Genomic DNA, 17,092 nt, shown 5'->3' with positions numbered 1-17,092 from the left:
CCAGTGTGCCTTCAGCTGTTGCAAAAGCTACAACCCCCAGCATGTACGGACAGCGGAAGGGCATGCTGGGTGTTGTAGTTATGCAACAGCTGGAGGCATACTACTTTGGCTGGGGATGCTGGGGATTGTAGTTATGCAACAGCTGGAGACACACTGGTTTGCTACTTAACTCAGTGTGCCTTCAGCTGTTGCAAAACTACAACTCTCAGCAGTCACCGACAGCCAACGGGCATGCTGGGAGTTGTAGTTATGCAACCACCAGATGCACCACTACAACTCCCAGCATGCACTTTAGCTGATTGTGCAAGCTGGGAGTTGTAGTTACACAACAGCTGAAGGTACACTTTTCCATAGAAAGAATGTGCCTCCAGCTGTTGCAAAACTACAAGTCCCAGCATGCCCATAAGGGCATGCTGGGAGTTGTGGTGGTCTGCCTCCTGCTGTTGCATAACTACAGCTCCCAGCATGCCCTTTTTGCATGCTGGGAGCTGTTGCTAAGCAACAGCAGGAGGCTGTCACTCACCTCCAACGATCCTCGCTGCACCAGGTCAGTCCCTCGTCGTCTCCGCCGCCGCCGCTGCTCCTGGGGCCCCGATCCCAACAGGGGCGCCGGGGATCGGGGTCCCCAGCACCCGGGGTGCACGTCCCGCACCCGCTCACGTCCTCCGGAAGAGGGGCGGAGCGGGTTGCGGGAGTGACACCCGCAGCAGGCGCCCTGATTGGTCGGCCGGTAATCCGGCCGACAAATCAGGGCGATCGTGAGGTGGCACCAGTGCCACCTCACCCCTGCTGGCTCTGGCTGTTCGGGGCCGTCGGAGACGGCCCCGAACAGCCTGTAATTCCGGGTCACTGGAGACCCGATTGACCCGGAATCCGCCGCAGATCGCTGGACTGAATTGTCCAGCGATCTGCGGCCATCGCCGACATGGGGGGTCATAATGACCCCCCTGGGCGATATGCCCCGATGCCTGCTGAACGATTTCAGCAGGCATCGGGGACCGGCTCCGCTCCAGATGGTTGCGGGGGGCCGGTAAAACACATGACGTTCTCATACGTCATGTGTCCTTAAGGACTCGGAAATGGAGACGTATGAGAACGTCATGTGTCCTTAAGGGGTTAAAGCTTTAAATCAATGATCTGCAGCGGTGTCGCGGGGGGATAAATAGCCGATAACTTATACCGGAATATCGGTATAAGTTATCGGCTATCGGCCCTAACCTCCACCGATTATCGTATCGGCCCTAAAAAAACGATATTGGTCGATCCCTAGATACGGCTAGACCCCCCCCCCCAAAAAACACCTCCATAGGAGTTCTCCTCAAATAAGTGGATGGCAAACCAGGGGTATCAATCCAAGGCCCCCAAATGGACTCAAATTCAAGTATAACTTTTCTTTTAAGATACACACATTTTTCCAATCTAATAATATGATTTAATTTTATAATTAAAGGCCCGCAACCAATGCTGTGCAATCAGTTTACACGCTTGGTGTAAAATCCTACTTATACCTATGTACAAGCCACCATCCTCATCCAACCCCTCCAAATATCCCAGTACACATGTCAAGGCAGATAAGCTGAACGGACAACCATACACCCGCCTAATCAATTGTCCCACATCATTCCCAAATTGTATAAGATGAGTACAGTCCCACATCACACAAAGCAAGTGAGCATTGGGCAAGGAACAACGGGGACAGCAGGAATCCGGCCGCACTTCAATCCTACGTAAAAAGGCAGGAGTACGATACACCCGATGTAGTAGAAAGATTTGGGACACCTGGTGGGCCTCTGACACTGCAAGCCGCGGGGTCATAATCTATGTCCACTGCTCATCCAACATGGGACCCACATCCGCCTCCCATTTATCCTTAATACTCAATGGATATGCCTCATGATAAGAGGACAGCAATTCCCTATACAACACAGATATCACACCTTTAGTAGAAATCTGAGTGAACAAATCTTTCACCACCACGGACGAGACGACACAAGCTCGAGACTGCGCATCAAGGGCATGTCGCAGTTGTAGGTAACGATAAAAAAAATGAGTGAGTCAGAATAAATTCCTTCCGTAATTGAACAAATGACTTCAATATCGGCCCATCATACAGCTGGGAAAGATACAAAATCCCATGGGTAATCCAAAGTAGGGATCGACCGATTATCGGCTGATATTCACGATTTTGGACTTTATCGGTATCGGCAATTATCACTGCCCCATTGCCTCCCCCATCCCTGGTTTTATAATTACCTGTTCCCGGGGCCCGGGGTCCGCGCTACTTCTGCCTCCTGCGGCATCCTGTGTTACGCTGTGCGCTGGGCAATGACGAGTGACGAGCGGTGGTGGTTGGACTAAGGACCGGCAGGGGGATAGAAGTGGGCAGCGGCAGTCTCTGGGCAGAGGATAGGTGGGGGGGGGGTAGGACTCAGGAGGACCCCAGGACAGGCAGGGGGAGAGAAGCGGGTGGCGGCGGCGGTCTCTGGCACTGCAAAAGCCGCTGCAGTTCATTGATTTAAAGTGCCCGCTTTAAATCAACGATCTGCAGCGGCGTCGCCAGGGGGAGGGATAAATAGACGATAACTTATATCGGAATATCGGTATAAGTTATCAGCCTTAACCTCCACATATTATCGGTATCGGTCCTAAAAAATCAATATTGGTCGATCCCTAATCCAAAGGGAGATATCAGGTAATGAACACAGTTCAGATAGAACAGGATTATGAGAGGAGAATATGTAACGAAAACAGGATAGTGCATAAGGGTCTTAAATTTCATCCACACCTTACGGATAAGCACAAAAGTAGGAGGGAGGTCCGGGGGGCAAGTCTGTGCAGCCATTTCCCATAGATAAATAAGGGTCACTTTGCCAATAAACCTTGAGACAAGATCACCATACGCCCAATAGTAGCAAATTGCGCCCACCCCTTCAACTGTTGAACCTGCTAAAAGTATAGTGAAGGATTTGGTATGGACAAACCACCCGCCTCTTTGCCACGTTGCAATGTTCCAAGACGGATCCTATCCGGTTTGCCATTCCAAATGAGCTCCCTAAACAAAGACTGAATCCTAAGAAATATTTCTTAGGAATCCAGACTGTGGTATAAGAATAATTTTAACTAAGTTAGATCTGCCGATCATGGAGAGGGGAGGTTTACGCCAAGTAGCTACTTTACGAGAACTACGGTCCAGCAATGAAATAAGATTGAGAGTAATGTTGCTGGTTATGTATATTAGATTTCTAGGGACAGAACGTTGATCCAGGGATTTATTCTGACTGCCATTTTTGGAGCCGGGAAGGAAATTTTACCTCTAGTATGAGGGTTTTTTTGCCTTCCTCTGGATCAACTCATTAGGGACTCATTAGGAATATAGGATGAACTTGATGGACTCTGGTCTCTTTTCAACCTTATTAACTATGTTACTATGTAACATAATCCGAGGGGAGGGAAGTAACATACACACCCAAATAAACTGTGTAACTACAGGAAGGCCAAACCTAGCAACAACTGGTATAGAAGGCAGGTGGTCAAGGGGAAGGATCGTGGATTTGTCCCAATAAATAGATAGGCAGGAGTAACTTCCATATAGTTCTATGAGGGCCATCAAGGGAGCAAGGAATGCGCAACATCTCCCAGGAAGAGGAGCATATCATCTGCATAAAGGGCAATACGTTCCTACAGATCCCTATAACGGAAGCCTCTAAATTCCGTGGAAGCCGTAATTAGTACCGCCAGGGGCTCTATTGCTATGGGAAATAGAAATGGAGATAAGGGGCACCCCTGGCGTGTACCACAACACAGAAGAAAGGAATGGGAAAGCAAACCATTAGCCCGAATTCTAGCATGAGGGGCAGCATACAGCAATTGCACCCATGTCAAAAACCTGGGCCCAAATCCCATGTGAAAAAAATAAATGAAAAAAAGACAATTAGCAACAATGGAATAACATAGGGACAGACACACGTCCAAAACCATGGGGCCTAAATATAAACCAAGGCACAGGAAGTCCCAGGCAGACTAAAAGGACCAATAGTGGCACACATAGTCCACATAGGAACTTCGGGTTCGGGTGCGCCGTATTTGCGCCTCATGAATGTCCAACCATTCTGCAGCCGCCACAGAGGTGTCAAACATATGGGTAGTTCCTAAAGCAACCACTCGGAGACATGCAGGGTACATCACATTCAGTGCATGCAGGCGTCGTTTAACATCCGTATATTTAGCTCGCCTCTTCTGAACTTGGGCCAAAAAATCCGGGAAGATAGAGATACGGCTGCCATTGATAGTGAGCGAGTCCATGTCCCTAGCTTTACGAAGAATGATATCTCTATCCTTATAGTGTAAAATGCGGATGAGGACAGCTTGGGGTGGGGCCCCCTGGCGGGAGAGGACGAGTTGGCACCCTGTAAGCGCGTTCAACTGCAAATAAAGGTGTTAAAGTTTCTTTTCCAAAAGTAGTAAGGAGCCAATTCTCAAAGTATTCCCCAGGGTCACAACCCTCGACTTTTTCAGGGACGCCCACTAGGTGCACATTGTTCCGTCGCAGGTGGTTTTCCATGTCATAAGATTTAGCGACAAGTGCAATCAAATGATTAAAAGGGGTATTCCAGGCAAAAACTTTTTTTTACATATCAACTGGCTCCGGAAAGTTAAACAGATTTGTAAATTACTTTTATTAAAAAATCTTAATCCTTCCAATAGTTATTTGCTTCTGAAGTTGAGTTGCTGTTTTCTGTCTAACTGCTTTCTGATGAGTCACATCCCGGGAGCTGTCCAGGTCCTATGGGGATATTCTCCCATCATGCAAGGGATATTCTCCCATCATGCACAGCTCCCGTGTCGTGACATCATCATTGAGCAGTTAGACAGAAAACTTCAGAAGCTAATAACTATTGGAAGGATTAAGATTTTTTAATAGAAGTAATTTACAAATCTGTTTAACTTTCCGGAGCCAGTTGATATATAAAAAAAAGTTTTTGCCTGGAATACCCCTTTAATCACACGGTGTATATCTCTCTTAAGCGGAGGGACTTGATCTTCCAGATCCCCCACTCTTTCCTCAACCAAACTAACCCGCTTAGAATCCTTCTGCATATCATGGCAGATAAGGTTAATGTCCTCACGCAGGCCGCCCAGTAGCATTTTATCATCAGTGTTGTCCTTGGAGACAGCCAAAAAGACATCTTTCAAAATGGGCTCAGCAGGAGTAGATGGAGATAATGGGGTGCTTAATGTTGCAGACACCACGCCAGCAATGGAGGGGTTAACATTGGCAGGGAGCTGTGCAGCTGCTACAGAGATAGCAGTGCAGCAATGGTAGAGGAGTCTCCTTGGCAGGCAGATGGCACTCCGGAATGTAAAGGGTTAAATTCAGACTGACCATCTTCAAATAAATGGAGTACATTGTCGATACCCTTCTCTTTCCAATTTGTGAATTTTGTGATTTTCAAAAATTCTCTCATGTGTATATTATCCCATATTGGTGTGAACTCAAAACTCCCTTTTACACCCAACAATTTTCTAAATTTCAACCACCACACCTCTAGTGCCTGTATACTCAACTCTTCTAAATTCTCTCTTCCCTAATTACCCACTCTCTAAAAACTCCCAAATGTCTTTCCCTTTAATCCCTTTTTCTCTAAGAATCTTACTCAATAGTTCACCTTCTTGTGTAATATATATTATTTGTGTTACTACATAGTAGTAATAGAAATTGGGAAAACCCAGACCCCCTTTCTCCATTGGAGGGTTCAGGTAACAGCTCTTAAGCCGAACTTTTTTCCCCACCCCATACAAGCTCAGTTATCTTCCTATCTATCTCCTCAAAGAATTTGTTTCTAATCCCAATTGGAATCACCCTAAAATAGCGCAACACCATTGGTGACAGTACCATTTTTACCAAGGCAATTTTATCAGCCATATATAATCCTAATTTACTCCAAATCTGACATTTATTTAAATTTTTTTCTTTCAACGGGCAGATATTAAATTTCTCAAATTCTTGAATATTATTTGAAACTATTACTCCAAGATATTGAAAATTCTCATCTAACTTCAGTATTTTAATATGACCTATTGGTCTATCTATGGCTTTGTCCAATGGGAGAAGTGCAGATTTTTTTCAATTTATTCTAAACCCTGATTTTTTTCTCCAAATTCTTCTACTTCCCCCATTACTTCTATAACATTGCTTTCTGGGTTGCGAACAAACAAAACCACGTCATCCGCATATAAGAGGAGTTTTTGACAGACAGATTCCCTTTAACTTTCAGGATTTGAAATGCAAGTGCCTATGTAGCAGCTAGCACTCGTCCAGCAAGAATCATATGACAAACATGCTCTGAGAGGGGAGGTCTCGTTAGCTTGCGAGACTCTTAAACGGGCACTGTCACTCTCAAAAACTTTCCATATGTTAGGGGCTAGTTCACATATGTGTGGCATCAGTCATCTTTTCCCTCTGTTGCTTGCTAAATAGCTCTTGAGGGAAACAGATGCTAGAACTGATGCCATTCATTTGAATGGAACAGTTTCCATTCATCTGGCATCTTAAATTGGAAGCTGGATGGTTGGACTTGCCGGACTGGCACTGAACGGGGGAATGCAGCTTGCGTTCAGATACAATGGAAGCCGGATGCTAAATGACTGATGACAACTGATGCATGATCAATTGTGTCATCAGTTGTGTTGAGATTTATTCTAAGTTCACGTATGTGGGACACCAGTCATATGTGAACCCAGCCGTACAGAGACAAGTGAAAAGTTTTGCTTGGTCGTAGTCTCAGTGCCGAGACCTCCACTGATTAGAAGAACAAGTGGGAATAAGTGTGGACAGCACACATTACTCCCCGACACTCAGCGTTCTTTGTCTTGCTGCCCTGTAGACTTATAATGGAACAGCAGGACAAAGATCGGCAAAAGCCAAAGAGTAATAATGCCATGCTCTTATCCCTGCTCGTTCTTCTGAGCAGTTGGGGGGGTCTCAGCACTGAGACCCTAACTGATGTAAACTTTTCACATGTCTCTGTGACATGTGAAATTTTTTTTTAAAGGGGTTCTCCGCTGCCCTGTCTTTCGGAGCTTCACTCGCAGCGTCCGAAAGTTTATTACTCTGAACGCTGTGTGCGGGCTTCCGTGTTCGAGGCCGCCCCCTCGTGATGTAATGCCCGCCCCCTCAATGAAAGTCTATGGGAAGGGGGCGTGACAGCGGTGGCGCCCCCTTTCCATGGAGTTTCGTTGAGGGGGCGGGCGTGACGTCACGAGGGGGCGACCTCGAACACGGAAGCCCGCACACAGCGTTCGGAGTAATAAACTTCCGGACGCTGCAAGCGGAGCTCCAGAGGGCAGGGCAGCGGAGAACCCCTTTAAGGGACAATGATGCTTTAAGCTGGCAATGCACATAGATATGATAGCTGCTAGCTGAACAAAAGGATTGGAATTAAACATGACCGATTTTCTCTCTCAAGATCATCTGTCGAGGGAAGGGTCGGTTGATACAGCTGAAATTGGCAAGTATGGACTTCTTTACCCTAATCTATATGGACGCCTTTAAAAAATCCAGACAAGGCAAGTATGGTGTTAATATACAGTGGGGCAAAAAAGTATTTAGTCAGCCACTAATTGTGCAAGTTCTCCCACTTAAAAAGATGAGAGAGGCCTGTAATTTTCATCATAGGTATAACTCAACTATGAGAGACATAATGAGAAAAAAAATCCATAAAATCACATTGTCTGATTTTGTAAGAATTTATTTGCAAATTATGGTGGAAAATAAATATTTGGTCACCTACAAACAAGCAAGATTTCTGGCTCTCACAGACCTGTAACTTCTTAACCTGTTAGGGATGGAGGTCCGCCCTCCGCCCACTCCCTTTCTATAACACGGGGCCACGGCGGATCGGGCCCGGCCTCTAACAACAGCTGGAACCGTGCCACACGCTATTAACCCTTTAGACTCAGCATTCGAAGTTGAACGCTGCGTCTAAAGTGAAAGTAAACTAATGGAGGTTAGCTCAGGGGGCTGTCTGGGATCGCCGCGGCAAAATCACAGCATCCCAAACAGCTGTAGGACAGCAGGAGGGTCTCCTACCTTCCTCCTCGCTGTCCGATCACCAAATGACTGCTCAGTGCCTGATATCCAGGCATAAGCAGTCAAGCGGCAGAATCATTGATCAATGGTTTCCTATGAGAAACCACTGATCAATGTAAAAGATCAGTGTGTGCAGTGTTATAGCCCCCTATGGGAGCTATAACACTGCAAAAAAATTAAAAAAATAAAAAAAGTTAATAAAGATCATTTAACCCCTTCCTTAATAAAAGTTTGAATCACCCCCCTTTTCCAATTAAAAAAAAAAAAAACAATGTAAATAAAAATAAACATATGTGGTATCGTCGCGTGCGGAAATGTCCGAATTATAAAAATATATAGTTAATTAATCCACACGGTTAATGGCGCACACGCGAAAAAATTCCAAAGTCCATAATAGCTTATTCTTGGTCACTTTTTTTATCATGAATAAAAAGCGATCAAAAAGTCAGATCAATACAAAAATGGTACCGCTAACAACTTCAGATCACAGCCCAAAAAATGAGCCCTCATACCGGTCCGTACGCGAAAAAAAAAAAAGTTATAGGGGTCAGAAGATGACAATTTTAAACTTATAAATTTTCCGGCATGTAGTTATGATTTTTTCCAGAAGTAAGACTAAATCAAACCTATATAAGCAGGGTATCATGTTAATTGTATGGACCAACAGAATAAAGATAAGGTATTTCTACCGAAAAATTTACTGCGTAGAAATGGAAGCCCCCAAAAGTTACAAAATGGCGTTTTTTCTTACATTTTGTCGCACAATGATTTTTTTTTCCGTTTTGCCGTCCATTTTTGGGTAAAATGACATTATAAAGTAGAATTGGTGGCGCAAAAAATAAGCCTTCATATGGATTTTTAGGTGCAAAATTGAAAGGGTTGATTTTTTTAAAGGTAAGGAGGAAAAAACGAAAGTGCAAAAATGGAAAAACCCTCCGTCCCCAAGGGGTTAAGAGTCTCCTCTGTCCTCCACCCGTTACCTATATTAATGGCACCTGTATGAATTTGTTATCAGTATAAAAGACACCTGTCCACAACCTCAAACAGTCACACTCAAAACTCCACTATGGCCAAGACCAAAGAGCTGTTGAAGGACACCAGAAACAAAATTGTAGACCTGAACCAGGCTGTGAAGACTGAATCTGTAATAGGCAAGCAGCTTGGTGTGAAGAAATCAACTGTAGGAGCAATTATTAGAAAATGGAAGACATACAAGACCACTGATAATCTCCCTCAATCTGGGGCTCCACGCAAGATTTCACCCCGTGGTGTCAAAATGATCACAAGAACGGTGAGCAACAATCCCAGAACCACATGGGGGGGACCTAGTTAATGACCTGCAGAGAGATGGGACCAAAGTAATAAAGGCTACCATCAGTAACACACTATGGCGCCAGGGACTCAAAACATGCAGTGCCAGACATGTCCCTCTGCTTAAGCCAGTACATGTCTGGGCCAATCTGAAGTTTTCTAGAGAGCATTTGGATGATCCAGAAGAGTATTAGGAGAATGTAATATGGTCAGATGAAACCGAAGTAGAACTTTTTGGTAAAAACTCAACTCCTCGTGTTTGGAGAAGAAAGAATGCTGAGTTGCATTCAAAGAACACCATACCTACTGTGAAGCATGGAGGTGGAAACATCATGCTTTGGGGCTCAGGACGACTGATCCGTGTAAAGGAAAGAATGAATGGGGCCATGTATCATGAGATTTTGAGTGAAAACCTCCTTTTTATCAGCAAGGGCATTGAAGATGAAACATGGCTGGGTCTTTCAGCATGAAAATGATCCCTAACACACCGCCTGGGCAACGAAGGAGTGACTTCGTAAGAAGCATTTCAAGGTCCTGGAGTGGCCTAGCCAGTCTCCAGATCTCAACCCCATAGAAAACCTTTGGAAGGAGTTGAAAGTCTGTGTTGCCCAGCGACAACCCCAAAACATCACTGCTCTAGAGGAGATCTACATGGAAGAATGGGCCAAAATACCAGCAACAGTGTGTGAAAACCTTTGTGAAGACGTACTGAAAACGTTTGACCTCTGTCATTGCCAACAAAGGGTATATAACAAAATATTGAGATGAACTTCTGTTATTGACCAAATACTTATTTCCCATCATAATTTGCAAATAAATTCTTTAAAAAGGTGATTTTATGGATCTCATTCTGTTTCTCATAGTTGAGGTATACCTATGATGACAATTACAGGCCTCTCTCATCTTTTTAAGTGGGAGAACTTGCACAATTGGCGGCTGACTAAATACTTTTTTGCCCCACTGTATATGGAAACCCTCAGATCTGGAGAATAAGACTTGATCTTGAAGTTGGCCGTTTTCTGAACTTTAGGGAAGATTAATCCAAGCTCGTGCAGAGGAACAGTAGCTCAAAAACTCTAAAGGCATTCAAAAAGGTCAGCCTCATCCCAGCCAGAAATGGCTGATAACAGGGAACAATATAATGTATTAAAATACATACAAGTGCCCTGAAATATGGACATAATAAAGAAGGGACTGTAACTTCCTGCATATAGGTGAACCTTCGGTTGTGTTCACAATGCCATCAAAAGCTCAGTCAGTAATTCCAGTAGATGTGATGAAAGTCACTGGGTGGTAACCCTTACCTACAGGCGCCAGTGTATACAACTCAGAATATTTTTTTTCTGGCTATCTCGCCATGAAGTGGCACAACTGGCATACAGTGAAAACAATCCTAAAACCTATCACTAGAGTCCAAAAAGGGAATTCTTGGTTTCCATAGGGTGATCAGATCTATGGATATGTTTACCATATACGCCAGCAGCTTTCCAAATGTAGACAATAAATGGACACACCAAATGCAGTGTGAAAATAGCCTTAGGGCACTTTTACACAAGCCGATGGGCTAAAGGATAGGCGTTTACAGAGCCTTCACAAAGCTTGATCAATTGTGCTACCGGGCCGCAGGGACATTCATTGGAGAGATTATACAAGGTGATGTGTGGCCGATGACCATGGATTTTCGATGTGAACAGCTGATGAACAAGCGTTTGTTCATTCTTTAGCTGATCGCTGGTCCTTTTTACATGCATTCCTAGGAACACTCAATCACCTGATAGCTAGCCCATAAAAAAGGGTCTTAAAGGGGTACTCAGCTGGAAAACTTTTTTTTTTTTTTTTTTAAATCAACTGGTTCCAGAAAGTTAAACAGATTTGTAAATTAGTTCTATTAAAAAATCTTAATCCAGTACTTCCAGTACTTATCAGCAACTATATGGTCCACAGGAAGTTCTTTTCTTTTTGAATTTCCTTTCTGTCTGACCACAGTGCTCTCTGCTGACACCTCTGTCCATTTTAGGTACTGTCCAGAGTAGGAGCAAATCCCCATAGCAAACCTCTCCTGCTCTGGACATTTCCTAAAATGGACAGAGGTGTCAGCAGAGAGCACTGTGGTCAGACAGAAAAGAAATTCAAAAAGAAAAGAACTTCCTGTGGACCATATAGCAGCTGATAAGGTCTGTTGGTGCGGGGGTTTCCATCTTGTGACACATCTAACAATTTGCCATTGTTTCTATTGAAAGCATAAACCACAACACAAGTGTAATGCCCCCTACCTGCTGTAAATCCATAGTGGTATATGAATATGTCCAGTGCCACCCATCATAATGTCATACAAAAGAGCAGTGTTGCCCAACCAGGTTGCCTCCAGCTGTTGCAAAACTACAACTCTCAGCATGCCCGGACAGCCTTTGGCTGTCCGGGAATGCTGGGAGTTGTAGTTTTTTGCAATAGCTGGAGGCATTCTTGTTGGTAAACTCTGCTATAGAGACTGCCAAGTGCTTTTGCATAAACAATTCATATAATGGTTATAATGGTGTAAGATAAGAGTTTGCGGCCTGTACTCCAATGAGGAACAGGACTAAAACTTGGCTGTTTTTATAAAGAAGACCAAATAGTTAGAACATTCTGGTAGTAAACCCCCTTTAAGGGTATGTTCACACTACGTAATTCCCGCGGTATTCCGCAATAGGAATTACGCGCTGTGAACATAAACATCAGTGTGAATGATTTCCGCGAGACCCGTTCACACTGAGATATTTCAGCGGCGGAAAATTCCGATGCTGAAATAGTTCCGAGCAAAGAAAGAACATGTTCATTCTTTGCGCGGAAGTCCGCGGGCACTGTATAGCCATGAATGGTGATGGTGCAGTGCCGCGCGGTCCTACCGCCAAAGTATTTTGGAGGCGACTGCCAGAATGGAATCTCCGCTCGCGGAATTCTGCAAGAAGAGATTCCATACACAATCCGTAGTGATTGTGAATGGAGGGTCTATTCACATGGCAAAATTTCCGCTCATCCTTCCCAATTACGCTTCCGCTTGTGGATTTTGTGCTGAATTGGTGCGGAATTGGTGAGGAATCCAAGCGGAAATTCTGCAGAAGTGTGAATGGGAATGTGGATTCCTATAGAAGTGTATTGGGCTTTCATTGGAATTTCCTCCTCAAATGGAAGCCCAATAGACTTCTATGGGATCACACTCTTTTCAATTTCCTCATGCGGAAATTCCGCAAGAATTCCACACAAAATCCGCACAAGCCAGAAACCACCCAAGGAAGCGGGAATTGGTGCGGAAATACCGCCCGTGTGAATAGACCCTTAGACTGCATTCACACTACATTTGGGGCATACGACATCCAGGTCCAGCAGGAGAATTTGAAAACCCTACTGGGCCTGGGCCATACCTCACTCATTGCAATGAGATAGACGGGGTCAGGTCGGCCATTTTCAGACAGTATCCATTTTTTTTCCTTCTGAAAACGTTGGACTGCTGTTTTCAGTCTGGCAAAGAACGGTCCAAAAATGAGCCGACCGAGTCACTAGCTAACTGTTTGGCTCATTGAAATGAATGGGATATGGCACGGGCCTGACAGGGATGTGGTGACAGCTGGTTTTCAAATTCTCCAGGCAGATCTGGATGCCATATGCCCCAAAACATGGTGTGAATGCCCCCACTATGGATTTGTAAAACCCTATGAGCAAAAAACCTTCTGGACCTGTATAGAACTGAATTCACACAGTTTTACATGGTTCTCATTAACTACAATACTGTAAAAAAAAATATTTTAAAAACTGTATACGGCAAAAACGGTCAGAAACGCAACCGTATTAAATTGTACAAAACTGGATTCAGCATTTTAGTATGATTTATGGATACGGTATCATATAAAACCGTATTATGGTCGCCGTATACACAAACCGCGTTGTAGATGCACCCTAAGGGTACGTTCCCACACGGCGTATTTTGCTGCGTATTTGGTGCTGCGTATTTTCCTACCCATTGACTTCAACAGAGAAAATAAAATACGCAGCAGCAAATACGCAGCAAATACGCCGTGTGGGAATGTACCCTAAAAGAGCAGTTGCCCACAGCAACAAGTATTTTCAGTGTATGTTATGAAATGGGGAAAAAGATGCTTTTAGGCAATGGATGCCATGGTAAACACAGTGCCCCCTTCTCACCGGAAGTGTCACCATACTGTACATGTGGGGGAGCAGCACATCACGTGATCAGCGCCACACATAACTGCACCGAACAGTCACAGGGTCTTAGGACCCTACATATGAACACCACATTACTAAATAGCCAAGTGTATAGTGACAAAGGAGACAGAAACTTCCCACAAACAGTTAACAAGGCACTGCTAAGTAACTTAGCGAACAACTGGCCATGGGCAAGCAGTGACCATTAATGGCGAGTGTGCGGGCACGGAACTCACCAGACCACAGCACGAGCTTATCGAAAACTTCTTCCTGAGACGAGGAGTCCTCCGCCAGGATAGTGGACGTCAGGGTGTAGGGTAAAGCGGAGCCCAGGCACGCGTTATACTTCATGGCCTCACAAGTGGTGGTCTTCTTACACCTATCCATGTAAAACGACTCGTTGAACTGAGCCCCTCGAGTTGTGGAGATGGAGCCGAAGAAGCAGAGCCCCAGGATGCAGCAGAGGCTCCGCACCACAGAGGAGGACATGTTTAGGAGAGGGGGAGGATGGGAGCGCTGGGCGCCTATTGCATTCAGCAGCACTGCTTTGTCTCCAGTTCAGCAGGATGGGTGCACGGCTGTCCCCCTCTCTCCCAGCTTGCCCTCCTCCATTTTGCTTTAGACGATCCTAAAATCCAGAAGTACAACTTAAGATCGTGCCAAGATGCCATAAACTCCCATCCGGATCCCTGGGACAGGCAGCTTGTTTAGCTACAACAACCCACTTCTTCCCCCATGGAGAAAAGTTGCAGGAAAGGGATTTGTGGGGAGAGGAGTGAAAGAATGTAATCTGATCCCGGCTATGGCTGATGCCTCCTCCTCCACTCTCTGCCTCCTCACATCTCACACTACTTCACACTTAGGAAAGTGTCTTCTCAGAGGGGTCTAGGACCAGGAGAGCTCCAGATCAGGGGCCAAATCATCCCTATTCTGTATATGGAATCTTTACTGGGGGACAGACATGTTCTAACATCCAGTAGATGAGGTAGATCCAGAATAACTTCTATTAGGAAAGATGGGACAAGAAGTAGGGAGCGGAGTGGAAGAATGTAATCTGATCTTGGTTATGGCTGTTCTGTTCTTATTCCTCCTCCACTGTCTCCATCTCACACTATACAGTGGTCTTCATACTATGGCTCTACAAATGTGGCAAAACTACAACTCCCAGCATGTCCAGACAACCAACAGCTTTGGTTATGGCTGTTCTGTTCTTATTCCTCCTCCACTGTCTCCATCTCACACTATACAGTGGTCTTCATACTATGGCTCTACAAATGTGGCAAAACTACAACTCCCAGCATGTCCAGACAACCAACAGCTTTGGTTATGGCTGTTCTGTTCTTATTCCTCCTCCACTGTCTCCATCTCACACTATACAGTACTGTCTTCAAACTATGGCTCTACAAATGTGGCAAAACTACAACTCCCAGCATGTCCAGACAACCAACAGCTTTGGTTATGGCTGTTCTGTTCTTATTCCTCCTCCACTGTCTCCATCTCACACTATACAGTACTGTCTTCAAACTATGGCTCTACAAATGTGGCAAAACTACAACTCCCAGCATGTCCAGACAACCAACAGCTTTGGCTATGGCTGTTCTGTTCTTATTCCTCCTCCACTGTCTCCATCTCACACTATACAGTACTGTCTTCAAACTATGGCTCTACAAATGTGACAAAACTACAACTCCCAGCATGTCCAGACAACCAACAGCTTTGGTTATGGCTATTCTGTTCTTATTCCTCCTCCACTGTCTCCATCTCACACTATACTGTACTGTCTTCAAACTATGGCTCTACAAATGTGGCAAAACTACAACTCCCAGCATGTCCAGACAACCAACAGCTTTGGTTATGGCTGTTCTGTTCTTATTCCTCCTCCACTGTCTCCATCTCACACTATACAGTACTGTCTTCAAACTATGGCTCTACAAATGTGGCAAAACTACAACTCCCAGCATATCCAGACAACCAACAGCTTTGGCTATGGCTGTTCTGTTCTTATTCCTCCTCCACTGTCTCCATCTCACACTATACAGTGGTCTTCAAACTATGGCTCTACAAATGTGGCAAAACTACAACTCCCAGCATATCCAGACAACCAACAGCTTTGGCTATGGCTGTTCTGTTCTTATTCCTCCTCCACTGTCTCCATCTCACACTATACAGTGGTCTTCATACTATGGCTCTACAAATGTGGCAAAACTACAACTCCCAGCATGTCCAGACAACCAACAGCTTTGGTTATGGCTGTTCTGTTCTTATTCCTCCTCCACTGTCTCCATCTCACACTATACAGTACTGTCTTCAAACTATGGCTCTACAAATGTGGCAAAACTACAACTCCCAGCATGTCCAGACAACCAACAGCTTTGGTTATGGCTGTTCTGTTCTTATTCCTCCTCAACTGTCTCCATCTCACACTATACTGTACTGTCTTCCCAGACACTAAACAGTGGTCTCCAAACTGGGGATCTACAGATGTTGCAAAACTACAACTCCCAGTATATCCAGACAACCAACAGCTTTGGTTATGGCTGTTCTGTTCTTATTCCTCCTCCGCTGTCTCCATCTCACACTATACTGTACTGTCTTCCCAGACACTATACAGTGGTCTTCATACTATGGCTCTACAAATGTGGCAAAACTACAACTCCCAGCATATCCAGACAACCAACAGCTTTGGTTATGGCTGTTTTAGTTTTATTCCTCCTCCGCTGTCTCCATCTCACACTATACTGTCTTCCCAGACACTAAACAGTGGTCTGCAAACTGGGGATCTACAGATGTTGCAAAACTACAACTCCCAGCATGCCTGGACAGGCCTTGGCCGTTCTGTTTTTATTTCCCTTCCTCCACTGTCTTAAAGGAGTACTCCAGTCAACACCCCAGAAAGTTTTACAGACTTGTAAATTACTTCTATTAAAAAATCTTAATCCTTTCAGTACTTATAAGCTGCTGTATGCACCAGAGGAAGTTGAGTTATTCTTTCCAGTCTGGCCACAGTGCTCTCTGCTGACACCTCTGTCCCTATCAGGAACTGTCAAGAGTAGGAAAAAAAAATCCCATAGCAAACCTCTCCTGCTGCAGACAGTTCCTGAATGGACAGAAGTGTCAGCAGAGAGCACTGTGGTCAGACAGAAAAGAACAACTCAACTTCCTCTAGTGCATACAGTAGCTGATAAGTACTGGAAGGATTAAGATTTTTAAATAAAGTAATCTACAAAAATGTTAAACTTTCTGGCACCAGTTGATTTGAAAAAACACTGTACTGTCTTTCTTGACACTAGGGCAGTGGGCTCCAAACTGTGGATCTACAGATGTCCAGGCATGCTGGAAGTTGTAGTTTTGCAGCGTCTGGAGTTCAACAGTTTGAAGACTGCTGCACTAAAGGACCTAATGCAATAAACTGAAATGCTTCAGGAAGGATGAAGCTTAAGTACCTAAAAGTACATTGGAGGAATTTATCATTACTTTTTTTCTGGTCTATGA

At 44.7% G+C, this 17,092-nt stretch overlaps 1 protein-coding gene across 2 annotated transcripts in view; it reads right to left on the bottom strand.

Moving 5' to 3' along the window:
- The window catches only part of SMO (smoothened, frizzled class receptor), a 47,728-nt gene extending 32,636 nt beyond the window's left edge, over nucleotides 1-15,092 (bottom strand). The window contains exon 1 of one of the 2 annotated variants that reach the window (XM_056569327.1): nucleotides 13,837-15,092. In XM_056569327.1, coding sequence (XP_056425302.1) covers nucleotides 13,837-14,089 — 253 coding nt within the window. In that variant the 5' untranslated portion in view covers nucleotides 14,090-15,092. The other variant, XM_056569328.1, reaches the window with a different exon arrangement.
- Between the last annotated feature and the right edge of the window lie 2,000 nt (nucleotides 15,093-17,092).

Source organism: Hyla sarda, chromosome 4, assembly GCF_029499605.1.
Source record: "Hyla sarda isolate aHylSar1 chromosome 4, aHylSar1.hap1, whole genome shotgun sequence".
Classification (NCBI taxonomy): Eukaryota; Metazoa; Chordata; class Amphibia; order Anura; family Hylidae; genus Hyla; species Hyla sarda.
The sequence above is the reverse complement of the archived record's forward strand: the minus strand, read 5'-3'. Positions and strand labels throughout refer to the sequence as shown.